This window comes from Lissotriton helveticus, chromosome 6, assembly GCF_964261635.1.
Source record: "Lissotriton helveticus chromosome 6, aLisHel1.1, whole genome shotgun sequence".
Taxonomy (NCBI): Eukaryota; Metazoa; Chordata; class Amphibia; order Caudata; family Salamandridae; genus Lissotriton; species Lissotriton helveticus.
The window spans coordinates 489120088-489134008 of NC_136067.1; the positions used below are offsets into that span (position 1 = coordinate 489120088).

The following is a 13921-nucleotide window of genomic DNA, read 5'->3' on the forward strand; positions in this document are numbered from 1 at the left end:
TTTGGGCAATTTTTCGCGCTTTACAAATACTGGATTTACATTTACATTACCCATTCTAAGCCAGATTGCATTTTAATAAATCGGTGGTTCGACAAGCACAAAGTATGACTTGACACCAAGTTGTGATACTCCGAAAATATCCCGTAATTCATCACAGACCATCCATTATTCCACATATAACAGGCACCACCCAAACTCTGTGTGTGTGTGTGTGTGTGTGTGTGTGTGTGGGGCTCTGTGAAGTAATTTGTATTAGTCGTGTTTGTGTGAGACTTTTTCTTAGGGGTGGGAGGGTGGAGGCTTAATTCGGGCAGGATAAGTCGGCCAGGTCGGTATAACGCGATGCACTGCAAGGTTTGTGTGAAAGTGTTTATCGGTGTGAATACTGTCCGCGGAGACCCCAATCACCAGACCCAGCCTGCGCGCTGCGCCCTTTAAAACTGTGACCAGACTTGCTAGCAGCAAACGAGGCTGTCTTTTCCAAAGTGCGCTTTTGTGTCCAGGCGGTGGGGTGGGTTTCTGCCTCCATGGAATTTTCTTGGGTTGATTAATGGTTTTTGTCTCTGGGAGCAGCAGGGTTATTCTTTTTCAGCACTGAACTGAAACTGGGAACAAAGTCTTGGAGGCTGTCGGGCGGCACATTCCCCCAGTTCACGCAGACTTTAGTTTTGTTCACTCCCTTCTCGGTTGCAGTGTTGGCCATAACGCCAGCTTAGTGGTTCGTTATTAATTCCAGAAGGATTTTAGTGAATATCTCGTCTCATTGACTCACTCTGAAGAGACTGCTGTTTAAATGGGGGAGAGCGATGTCCAGCCAGCCTGGTACCTCCAGGCAGCATCGCCAGATTTGCAGGTTGAGTGTGCCATATATTTTTTAATACCGTGGTTATGGTACAGAGGCCAAATCAGAACCCCTCTGGTCTTGTAAACCACGGAGTGCTAGTTTCCAGAAGCATTCTAGACGCTGACCTGGCTTTGGTTCAGAAATGGCTGAAAACAAGATTTGAGGAGTTAGCCCCAGCGAAGACAGCCAGAACTGTCCCCAGCCACGAGTCCGCTCCTTGGTTTACCTCTGTGTTACGAAAAATGCGCCAAGATTGTAAAAAGGCGGAAAGACTGTGGCGTCGTAAATACGATCCAGATGAGAAAATAAAGTACCGTGAAGCCATAAAACAGTACTGGGAGAGGTGTGGCGCCGCGGCCAGGGCGACTGACGCTGGAATCTGGGGATCACGGTTCTATCCCCGGCTCCGGCGGCAGGTTAGCCCAGCACCATGCGACTCTGGGCAATAGCTTGCTTAATCTTCCCGACGGCCCCCAGCGCCTAGAGACCCTAACGGGTGATTGTGCGCTATACAAATGTGGATTATATAATAAACATATCTCTGAAGCCAAAAAAGAATATCTTGAGCGAAGAATAGATCAAGCAGATAATATGAGTAGGGAACTTTTTAGAATTGTTAAGGAGTTTGTTGATCCTGCCGCATGTGCCCGTTCTCATTCCCATACTGAAGGGTGGATTAGACAGCTTGCTGACTTTTTTGTATTAAAGATCAAAACTATTCAGGATTCCTTCCCTTCCGTGGACCCCGCCACGGTCACTGATGTGTGGGCACGTAAATGGAAGCCTGTTCCATCTTCAGGGGCAGAGCCTGGGCCTACACTATCGGTCTTTCCACGGATGTCCTGTGTAACATCTCTTGAGTTGCTGTCCCGGCTTCAATCTGGCTCACCTCTGGATGTATGTCCAGCAAAATGTTTGGGTAGAGTGGCGTCGGCAGTAAACAGCTTGCTGAACCCTCTGCTCAATCTGTCCCTGAGTTCCGGAGTGGCGCCTCAGGAATGGAAACACGCACTGATTCTACCGCTGCTCAAAAAACCTCTTTTAGATCCCTTGATGCAGGCTAACTATAGACCTATCTCCCTGCTTCCTGCTCTGGCTAAGGTGGTTGAGAAACATGTACATCACACACTTACCAACTTTATTGAGAGTAATAACATTCTCCATGATTCTCAATCTGGTTTCCGTGCTAACTACAGCACGGAGACAGCCCTCTTGGAGGTGACCGAAGCCATCAGGGAGACACTCGATCGTGGGGGAAAGGCTATATTAGTCATGCTGGACCTCTCGGCGGCTTTCGACACCGTCCCGCATGAAGGTCTCCTGTTAAGACTCTGGGAGTTCGGACTGCGTGGATCGGTGTTGGATTGGTTTCAATCCTTATATCGGGCCGCCGACAGGTGATCTGGGCTCCACCGTTCTCCGCTGAAATGCCATCACTAGAGGTGGGGGTTCCTCAAGGGTCCATTCTGAGCCCCACCCTTTTCAATATCTATTTGGCCCCTCTGGCGGTGGTAGCAGAGACTTTTGGGGCCCAGATCATATCATACGCTGATGACACCCAGCTCCTGTTTACTTGCAGGAAAGGAGAGGTCTTTGACGGCGACAGGATCAAAGACTGTCTGAGTGCGGTCTGTGCGTGGTTTCAGCGGCACAGTCTGAAATGCAACTCGAATAAGTCCGAGCTGCTTTTCTTTGGCTGTGCCCCTGATCCCGGCTGGAAGTCGTGGTGGCCCCAGGACATGTTCCCTCCGGAGAAGGTGTCCTCCCAAGCTAAAAATCTGGGGGTAGTGTGCGACGACAACCTTTCTTTTCGACCCCACATCATGGGGCTATCAGGGAAATGTTTCGGCATCTTAAAGATGCTCAGAAAGTTTCTTCCATTTCTCTCCTTGCATTATAGAAAGAGTGTCGTTCAGGCGCTAGTAGGGTCTCGTTTAGATTATGCCAATGCGCTATATGCAGGACTGCCTAAGTATTTATTGGCAAGATTGCAAATTGTACAAAACTCTGCGGCCAGAGCCATATTTGGCCTGCCTAGGAGAGCCAGTGCCTCAGAGCTTCTACATAGGTTGCATTGGCTCCCTATTTCTAGAAGAATTACGTTTAAAATCCTCACACTGGCTTTCAAAGCCCTTCACTCCGTTGGTCCTAACTATATCAGGAAGCGCATGACTTTTTATGCGCCGCGGAGGATGTTGCGTTCAGCTGCGCTGGCTAAGATGGAGGTACCGTCTATTAGACGTGCCCGGAGGGGAGGACGGTCTCTCCAATATGTGGCCGCTTGCCGTTGGAATGAACTTCCTCTCACTCTTCGTAAAGCCAATAGCCTCTTAGCTTTCAGGAAGGAGCTAAAGACTATGCTCTTTACTGTTTAAATCCTGAGATCGTAGCGTTCTGCAGCCTTTGTGTTTTCTTGGTTTTCAGGCCTCTTTGTCAAAGCGCCGGGACACCCCTTGGGGTAGCCGTGCGCTCTAAAAGAAAAGGCGTAACATAACATAACATAACATAACATTCTGCTGCCTTTGTATGTAGGCCTCATTGTTTGCTTACTAGTGTTAAAATATTGATAAAGAATTGGAATTCCAAAATTAACTCTAAGCAAAAGTCTTGCTGCTCAGAGGGTTAGTCCAATGTTTTCTGTGTTTTTTTATTTTCTCTCTCCCTTCCACAGACTTGCGTTTATTTAACTACAAATATCTTCTAACTACAATTACTGCGCCTCTGGGTGCTGGTTGGCTACAGTAAGTAAATTCAGGTATTGCGAGAGAGAAACGTGCAGGCCTTGAAGCGAAGTTCATGACCTCTGTTTTCAATCTACTTTGTTGGTGTGAAATTCAGATGTCTGGAAGATGGCCGTTCCTGCTCCAGAACAGCCTTGGCACCTGTTGGTGTCTGGGTGTGTGTGTGTGGGGCTCTGTGTGTGTGGGGGGCTCTGTGTGTGTGGGGGGGCTCTGTGTGTGTGTGTGGGGGGGCTCTGTGTGTGTGTGTGTGGGGGGGCTCTGTGTGTGTGGGGGGGGCTCTGTGTGTGGGGGGGGCTCTGTGTGGGTGGCTCTGTATGTGTGTGTGTGTGGCTCTGTGTGGGTGTAAATGCAATAGGTCCTGCATTTGCGAGCGATTACGCTATTGGCATTGTAAATGACAATGCCATTTATTTAACGATTAAGCTATTGGCAATGTAAATGACAATGCCATTTATTTATGATTAAAAAATACATTGCATTGTAAATGCTTGTTATGAATTGGAGGTCAACTTATTATTTTGATTGTATTGCTGTTTTCAAATATTGATCCTTGCATCTTCATCCACTGTACTTACTCAATTACCATCACCTCAGGTGCTGCCACTTAAAGTTAGACAACGTTAGACAGGGATATAACAAAGTATTATTTGGCCTTTTTTCTTGGAACACAGCAAGAGCACATGCCTAAGCATCTAAGCAGTATCCCGTATTACTCTTCAGTGGTATTTCGTAAAACCAAACTCTTTAACTTGCTTAAGAAACAACTGAAAGTTAATGTTACAATGTAAAAAGGTATAAGCTCCATCATTTCCAAGGGCCCCTAACATCAACATCTTGTATACATCATTATCTACAGCTCACCTGGTGAACTCTTCCTTGTTCACTCTCTACTTCTACCCTCAAAGTAAAGAAAAGACTAGGATAGCAGCACACACTGTATCTCCTGCTTCACGCAGGTCACTTGGCGTACATCACATTCAACATAATAGCATCTAGGTGTCAGGGCAAAGACACCATTCTTGTTACCGAGAGAGGCCGAGCAGAAAAAAAGAAGAAAAAAAAAAAAAAAGATTTAACGCAAAGATGTCCCACACAGTTCATAGAAGATATATATTGAAAAGGCAGAGGGTTCCACAACTTGGTACCAAGAAGTAACACCCCCTCGGTTTTTGCATTGAGTGACCTGGACAGTGAGCAGGCACTGGCTAACAGAAATGAGGCTGCATGCCAAGCAGTAACCAGAAATAAAGGCCTCCCAGCATACAAAGGCAGCAACATAGATGATGTAGGATCCAAAGTAGCTGGTGATCAACAAAAGGATTGCCTAAGAGCATGCCACCCTGTGGTAAGAAGTAAGGATGGAGGTTTATAGGATTGCACTGTGGTTGGAGGTTGATGGTGAAACATCACTAGTCTCAATCAAAAGCGATTAGGCAGCAGGGAGGATTAGTGAGGAAAAATTCCTAGTATTTGCGAGCTGTGGACAACACAATGTATAGGGTGGCCACTAACATAATCTTGTCTGATGTGGTCACTATTACAACACTGATAGCTCATGATGGTGCTCATTGAACATAAGTAGCTCTCTACCACCAAGGTTGGAGACCCGTGAAGTAGATCATCTCTGGACTACATATTCATCAGGTCAAAACTCACATCAGCCCCAGACAGTCAAACCAGAATTAACTGGTCCAACTACAGTAGCAAAAACATAGACTGATTTTGGTGAGGGGGTCTCAGAGTTTGCCTACCACCACTTCGTACACTCCCATGTAATTTAATCAATAGCCACTAATCTCTTTACATTATTCAGACCAAGGTGGTGCTAAAGACCCACTTCCTCCTATGAAAAGTACTGGCTTTAGTTCCGCTGCCTTTCCCACCTCTACCCCACTGACAAATCACAAAGTCTACTCCACAGTGTCCTGCCATTTACACTCCCAAACAATCATAAGCTCCTACAGTTTCCTTAAAGTCGAATTTCTTCCGAGGAGTGCACCAACATGCCAGATATGCAGTGAAACATGCTACCAACTGCTATCATAGGATAAAAGATTTGAGTTTAAAATGTAGGTTGGCAAGGATTAAAGCTGTGTCCGACCTCCTTCTCATTACAATAATTTGAACTTTTGACCTAGCACCCCTATTACCACACACCATAATTCCAGCAGGTTCCAAAATACTCTAACAGAAACATCATCAGAGCACATGGGGTGGCCTAGTGTCACAGATTGCGCCTTTGGTTGGCAACTAATATATTTGGCCTTCTGACAAACCCATATAAACCACAATGATATAAATATCACTATTGTGATTTTTTTGTTACATCATGTAGTTATGATTTCTGGCTATGTATGAAATACGTAGATATATATATGGGCCACTGTTTGTAATAACCCACTGTACCTAAAAAAACAAAAAAAAACAGTTCTTTCCAAGCTACAAACCAACTTTTCGATTCCACGTTTGGGTCATTTTAGTACACTGATAAGGCTTCCCTCTTGCTGCACTTTGATTTGACACCGTAAGAATATTTTACAAGTCTTTGTTTGAAAGGTTTGTTATGAAAGTTTTTCAAAACATGCAGTTGCAATCTACATACAATTTCACCTCATCTAACCAAGAAAGAGGTTATTAAAATATATATTTGTAAGATTATTTAAAAACATGTTAGGAAGTAACTAACAGGAAAGCTCCGATTAATCATTACCTAATGACTTCAAAATATGTAGAAACCAACCATCAGACCTCCAAAGTAGGAAAGAATAGACAGTTATTTATCATGTTTGTACGTTTTTCTATTTGTAGAGCACAATCATGGGATGTGAGCAACAAAGTGCGAAACTTGGTCTTGGCTACCAGGAAGATACAATTATTGGGGAAGGTCAGGGTTAAACTGTTGGGTAGAGGGCAGTACTTGCTGAAGCTTCTTTTTGAATTCTAGAGAGTTGTTGCTGATCTGATCTCAATAGGGATGCTGTTCTAGATCTTGACAGCATACACAGAGAAGGCTTTGCCTTCTTGTAGTGTTTTGCCTCCAGTCTGGCAATATCTAGATTCCTGGTCTGGTGTTGTCCCCAAGACATGGCTGGTTTGTTTTTGAGGTAAACTGGTATTTTTGTTGTTGGCTTTATACGTGATGCAGATCTTCTTTAAGATATTCCAGGCTGGGAGTGGGAGCAAGTGTAGGTTTTTAAACATAGGGTTGATGATGTCGAATTTCTTTGAGCCTTTGAAGAGTAATGCTTCTGCGTGTGGGATACTAAGGTGCTAGGGTGGTATTTTGGAGAACACCGAAAAGGGCAAAGACCTCGGTCCAAATGGAAGACAGTTATTCTAAGTCATCTTCTGGAGAAACAGTTTCATTCCCTGGAAGAAGGAGAGTTGGAATCAAACTGTCTTGGTCTTCCTTACAATGCGTTGCTTGAAGGAGAGGTGTTGAAGGTGAATTCCAGGGATTTTGCCTGGTCTGTAAGCCAGGGGGTGAAGAAGTAGGTTTAAGTTGGAGAGCCATGCTTGAATCTGGGATGTTTGATGCTGTTGCCATGCAAAAGAAATACATTCTTTATGGGGTTTAGCTTCAGGAAGTTAGTGGATATCCAAGATTGGATAAGTTCGAAGCAGGATTTGAGTCTCTGTATGTAGGTCGGCGAGAAAATTTTGAGACAGAGTTGGGTATAATCTGTGTACAGATGGCTCTCAATGCTGCTGCCCGGAAGAATATATCCAACAGGTTCTATTTAGAGGTAAAATATGTTGGGAGAAATCATGGAGCCCTGTGGTACTCTGCAGGGACTGGAAGTGTCTGTGATCTTGTGGAACCTATTTGCACAGGATGGCACCAGTTGATGGGGTAGAATATGACCCATTTCGATATCGTAAAAATTAAAATCCAATGTGTCTTTTCAGGGTGTTGATTAGAGTCCCGTGGTCGATTGTGTTGATGGCTGTAGAGATATAAAGCATTACCAGGAGGCAGAAGTCGATCCTGCAGTGGAGGAGGAAATTGTTGATTACTTGATGTATGGCTGTCACAGTCCTGCATGTGGTCTGAAGCCCGATAGGCAGTCCCGTAGAAGATTAAGCTTGCTGACATGCTTCTAAGCAGTAACTTCTGTCTGGTTTTTCTTCTGTAATATGGGTAATAGGGCTGAAGTTGGTGAAGTCAGCTGAGAGCAGGGATGGTTTCTTGAGCAGGGCAATCATCTGACCGGTTTTAAGGGTGTCTGTCAATTGTCCTTGGCATAGGAAGCATTCACAGTAGCGGTGTGAGGACCTCCACTTGAAGTGAGTTGATGATGGAAGAAGGATGGGTGAACCTTGCCTTGATAGAGTTCAGGATATGGGTGAGATTCACATGCAAGACTATATTGAAGGAGGTCCATTTGGTGGTGAGGTGATGGTGAATGGTTTGATGTGATGGAGAAGTGGAAGAGTTAATAATGTCGGATCTGATATTGTTGATCTTCTCGGTAAAGAGGATGATGGTGTTGAGTTTGTAAAATGAAGCAGGGACTGTGTGTCTAAGAGAGTATTAGAGGAATGTTTGATATGTCGAGGAAGGCTTGCATCTGTTGGTTGCCTTACTGATGAAGTCCTTATATTAAGAGGCTTTAGCTGTGATAATGGGAAGAGTATGTGGCCTAACGGCTAAGGCGGTCAATCTCAAATCTAGGGAACAGGGTTCGAGTCTTGGCAAGAACGCTCAACATCCTGTGATTCTGGGCAAATCATTTGATCTACCCGGGCCTTCCAAAAATGAATGTAACCTTGAGTAATGCAACTGGTGCTCATGTAAAGCGCTCGGATACCAGATATCTTCGGGTCAAGTTTGCGCTACATAAAACTCCCGGAAAAAAAAATATGTGGGGGAATTTATGGAGAAGGAGATCACTGGGGAGTGCCGACAAACCTACTCGCATTGGGCGCCACCAGCACTAAAGCCTACCCTGCCGGCATCACTTCCCATATGTCTGGTTTCAACACATGCTACAAATCCTGAATTATGAACGATAACCAGAACTAAGAGTCAAAGAACAAGAACAAGTCTTTATAAATGGCATTGTTAATTTCTCAAATTCTTTTTCATCTCAGGAAAATGAATAGAATTTAAAAAGAATAAAAATGTGTCACAATGTACAGGGAAACGCTTGCCAAGTATCTTTCGAGACCACTGCACTGGCCCAGAGAGCAAATGTAAACTGTTATGTTAAATACACCTTCTGTGCCTCACACACCAGATGAATGAGTTTAGCAGTTACCCCTTACAACACTATAAAAGCATTTGTGAGCAAAGGTTTGTGCTTTCAGGAAACTTGTGGACTTAAAGAGCTAAAATAACCCTTAAAATCTACTTTTACATGGGGGGGGGGGGGGGGGGGGACACCCAGAGCAGGGCTGGGGAGGGTATGCGCACAGATTGGCCGCACATAGACCTTCACACAATTAGGTGCAATGCGATATGTTGTCTGCAATATTACGGAGTCGAAAGTTTGGTTTTGTTTAGAAAAATACAAAAGTAAGAGAAAATATGATTTCGTGGTAAATTATGTTATGGTTGTTAGTGCCGTTTTGCTTCACTTGCTGCCGGACCAGAGGCTGTCGGCTGAACAGCTGTGTAACATGCTTCTACTAACAATATTTGCTAAAAGCAGCCGGCCCCAGGGTTGTAGGCATAAAGCTGTGTTTTGATGGCAACTTTCAATAAAACTCTTACGAACCAAAAAAAAAAAATCTACTTTTGAGCCATACTCCAGCAAAATATTGCCTAGTGTTGTGCTTTTACAGAAAAGCTTGGGGGGTGAGGAGCATAACAATGTGGGGGTGGGAAGATGTGAGGGGTGAAGCAGCACAAGAGGGAGAGAGCTAGCGAACACATACACTCTCTGGAGTGCTGAATGAAAAAGAAAAATGTAGTTTCTTTAATGTGAGTAGTGGAAGGCTACATGTTGGCCAATCAAAAGGTAGTTAAGAGAATACTCTCCAGAGGAGAGGAGAGACCACCACAAGAGGAAGGCAAGTAACTGAATAAGAAGCAAGCAAATGAGACAAACAATAAAACCAACCAATGGTAACCAATAGGTGGCAGTAAGCTCAAAGTAGATCTTATGAAACCAGACAACTTGTGCTGCATTGTAGGCTCGACCTAAAAAGCAAAGTTGATCTACTGATTATCCATGAAACCGATGTATTCAATCTCACCTGGAAGTAACTTTTCATACTGCTCTCTTGTTTCTAAAAATTCTTCATCAAACTGGAAATGAGAGAGAAAACACATTATGGATATTATGTGTGGTTTTATGTTCCAAAAATAACATCTTCAGCAGAGTATTATCATCCAAAATACAACAGGTTTATTGCATATAAATACACTTAATCCTTTGCATGCGTCGGATGGCCAGGAGCCGTCCGATGCTACAGTGCTCGTATGTGTAGGATGGCTCACCGCCCGTCTGCGCACAGGGCACCAGAAATCCCTTTCCTTAAATCCAAAATAGCCTTGGGAGCTGGGGAATAGTTTCCCCAGCTCCCGATGTTGTTCTGGTCTTTCAGTGAAATGACGATCAGCACGCACAGCGCGCTGATGTCATTTAATTGAAAACAAAATGAAATGAGCGGATCGGCTCATTTCACTTTCACTGCCAGGATAGGTATCATTGGAAAGGGGAGTCTCTCCCCTCTCCAATGGTACCTGTCCTTAGTGGATCCCTGCTTGGGGATCGCTGAAGTAGGGCGATCACCAAGTAGGGATCCACCCACTAGACACCAGGGAGGGGGAGTGGCCCCCTGACCCCAGGACCAAAAACGCAGGTGACTCCCTCGCAAACCCAAGTGTTTTTGTGATAGATAATTTTTAAGCCTCCAAAGTACTTTTTGGGCCATTTCCTGGGTGGACGGAAGTTTGTGGCTGCCCACAGATTCCAGAACTTTCCATCACAGAAATATGAGGAAAATATATGTGTGTTTTATTTTTACAAAGTTTGAGGTTTAAGGGATTCTGGGTAATAGAACCTGTTGAGAGCCACATAACTCACCCCATCCTGGATTCCTATGGGTGTCTAGTTTGCAAAAAGATACAGGTTTGCTAGGTTTCTCTAGGTGCCAGCTGTGCTAGGATCCAAAATCCACAGCTAGGCCCATTGCAAAAAAAGGGTCAGATTTCACTGGAAAAATGTAATGTGTCTACGTTGCATTTTGGGGCATTTCCTGTAGCGGGCACCAGGCCTGCCCGCACAAATGAGGTACCATTTTTATCAGGAGACTTGGGGGAATGCTAGGTGGGTGGAAGTTTGTGGCTCCCCACAGATTCCAGGTCTGATAGGTTTCCCTAGCTGCCTGCTGAGCTAGGGTCCAACATCCTTTTCAACTCAATTTTTTTTACATTTCAACTATTACTTTCTATAGGAAAACCTTGAAGCAACAACACAAAAGACTTCTTGCTGAATTTAGAATGTATAGCTTTCCAGGATCAGAAATGTATAGCTTTCCAGGATCCATTATTGGTTTCACACCCATTTCTACCACTAACTGGAAGGAGGTTGAAAGCACAAATAGGAAAAATAGGCTCTATTCCACTAAAATGCCAAATCTGTGTGGAACATTTAGTTTTTCTGACTAAAGTCTGCCTGTTCCTGAAAGTTGGGAAGATGGTGATTGTAGCACCGCACAGGCGCGGTGCGTCCATTGGGGCGTAGGGGCGAAGCCCCACTAAGCCCCATGGACCCACCACGTCGTCACTAGAAGCCAAACACAATTATTTTAAAAAATCGCGCTATCTGCCGGCCGGGAAACCGGGAGACACCCGACCTTCCCGGAGTGCGCAAGGGGGGGGGGGGGGGGGAGGATCGGGCTGCTGCAGCTGCGCAAGTGTATTTTTGGGCACAAACATGCCCGCGCATGCGCAGATCGTTTTCTTGTGAATTCCCCCTTAGAGAGAGGACCAGGGGGCGGGCTGCAGCCCCCGGGGTTACACAGGGCGACGAGTCATGGTGCCCCCCCAGCCAATCCTGGCGCAGGATTGGCTGGTCACTACATAGCCCGGTTACATAACCCCTGACGGATAGCACGGCCGACTTTTGTGCTGGGAAACCAGGTTCGAGCCTCTTATCGAACCATAAAAATGTATACATGACTTACTTTGGTGTTAAATTAATAGATATTTTAAAAAACAAATAAAAATGATGTTCCGACTAAGGTGTGAAATTGGTGTCGAATAAATACATGTTTTTAAAAACAATTAATATTAATCATGTATCATTGGTGCTGGAGTACAAGGTTCGAGACTGGTATTAAACACTGACAAGCTGTGTGCAAGTTATATGGTCATAAAAACACATGAATGATGGATGCAGGATGGGTGGATGCATGAATGGATGCAGGATGAATGATGGGTGGATGAATGGATGGGTGGATGCATGAATGAATGATGGATGCAGGATAGATGCAGGATGGGTGGATGGGTAGATGAATGAATGATGGATGCAGGATGGATGCAGGGTGGATGGATGGGTGCATGAATGAATGATGGATGCAGGATGGGTGGATGGATGGATGGATGATGGTTGAATGATGGGTGGATGAATGGATGGGTGGATCCATGAATGAATGATGGATGCAGGATGGATGCAGGATGGGTGGATGAATGAATGATGGATGCAGGATGGATGCAGGGTGGATGGATGGGTGCATGACTGAATGATGGATGGGTGGATGCAGGAATGGATGCAGGATGGATGATGGGTGGGTGGATGGATGGGTGGATGAATGGATGCATGATTGAATGAATGATGGATGCTGGATGGGTGGACGGATGGGTTGATGAATGAATGATGGATGCAGGATGGGTGGGTGGATGGATGGGTGCATGAATGAATGATGGATGCAGGATGGATGGATGGGTGCATGAATGAATGATGGATGCAGGATGGGTGGGTGGATGGGTGGACACATGAATGGATGCAGGATGAATGATGGGTGGATGAATGGATGGGTGGATGCATGAATGAATGATGGATGCAGGATGGGTGGATGAATGAATGATGGATGGATGGATGCAGGATGGATGCAGGGTGGATGGATGGGTGCATGAATGAATGATGGATGCAGGATGGATGGATGGGTGGATGCAGGAATTGATGCAGGAATGGATGATGGATGGGTGGGTGGGTGGGTGGGTGGATGGATGCATGAATGAATGATGGATGGATGCTGGATGGGTGGATGGGTGGATGGATGGATGGATGGATGAATGAATGATGGATGCAGGATGAATGGGTGGATGGATGGGTGCATGAATGAATGATGGATGCAGGATGGATGGGTGGACACATGAATGGATGCAGGAATGGATGCAGGATGGGTGGATGGATGGATGGATGCATGAATGAATGATGGATGGATGGATGCAGGATGGATGGGTGGATGGATGGATGGGTGGATGCATGAATGAATGATGGATGCAGGATGGATGGATGGGTGGATGGATGGATGGGTGGATGAATGAATGATGGATGCAGGATGGATGGGTGAATGCATGAATGAATGATGGATGCTGGATGGATGGGTGGGTGGATGCATGAATGAATGATGGATGCAGGATGGATGCAGAATTGGTGGATGGATGGGTGGGTGGGTGGATGGATGGATGGATGGGTGGATGCATGAATGATGTATGGATGGATGCAAGGTGGTTCGGGCTCGCTCGCTCGCTGCGCTCGCTGCGGTGCAATATGCAAATTAGTTTACGCCACACCACTTTCAAATGTCACCAGCCGCCCCTGGCACCGCAAACTCTTTGTTGATACCATTTGCAGTGAAAAGACAAACGCTTCCTTCTGCAGCACTTTTTTCCTAAGAAAAAACAACATTCAGCTGTATTTTGGCTACTTTCTCAGTCCCCTCGAGGAGAATCTAAAAAACCCTGGGATCCTTCAGAATCCCCAGGATGTTGGAAGAAAAGGACGCAAATGTAGAGCAGTCTAGCAGCAAAGAGGTTAATGGCAAATCAAAGAAATTATGTATACGCTCCCCGATTGAGCAGAGACTCTCTAGGCTGTCACATAAACCTGCCACGCTGAAATTGTGCTGTGTACATATGCGTTCTTAAATGCTCCGGTCATGCCATTTTTGTGCACGGGTCACAATCATGCATTTGTTGGTTAGTTATCCCAATGTTTCATTTGTAGGAGCTGGTGCATTTATAAACAGGTTTTTTGCCAAATCCAAATGTCGCTATTCAGGTCCACATGCCATGCAAAAGCGTGTACAAGAAACAACAGCTGGTCTGTACATTCAGACTAAATTGAGGACCTAACAAGCTGCCTACATCCATGTCACT

The 13921-nt window shown here is 45.2% G+C and overlaps 1 protein-coding gene across 2 annotated transcripts in view; it reads right to left on the reverse strand.

Annotated features, from left to right (window-relative positions):
* LOC144762696 (glutathione S-transferase 3-like) overlaps positions 1-13921 on the reverse strand; it is a 147286-nt gene that overhangs the window by 96011 nt on the left and 37354 nt on the right. For both annotated transcript variants that reach the window (XM_078647937.1, XM_078647938.1), the window contains exon 3: positions 9787-9838. In XM_078647937.1, the coding sequence (XP_078504063.1) occupies positions 9787-9838 (52 nt within the window). The remainder of the gene's footprint in view (positions 1-9786; positions 9839-13921) is intronic.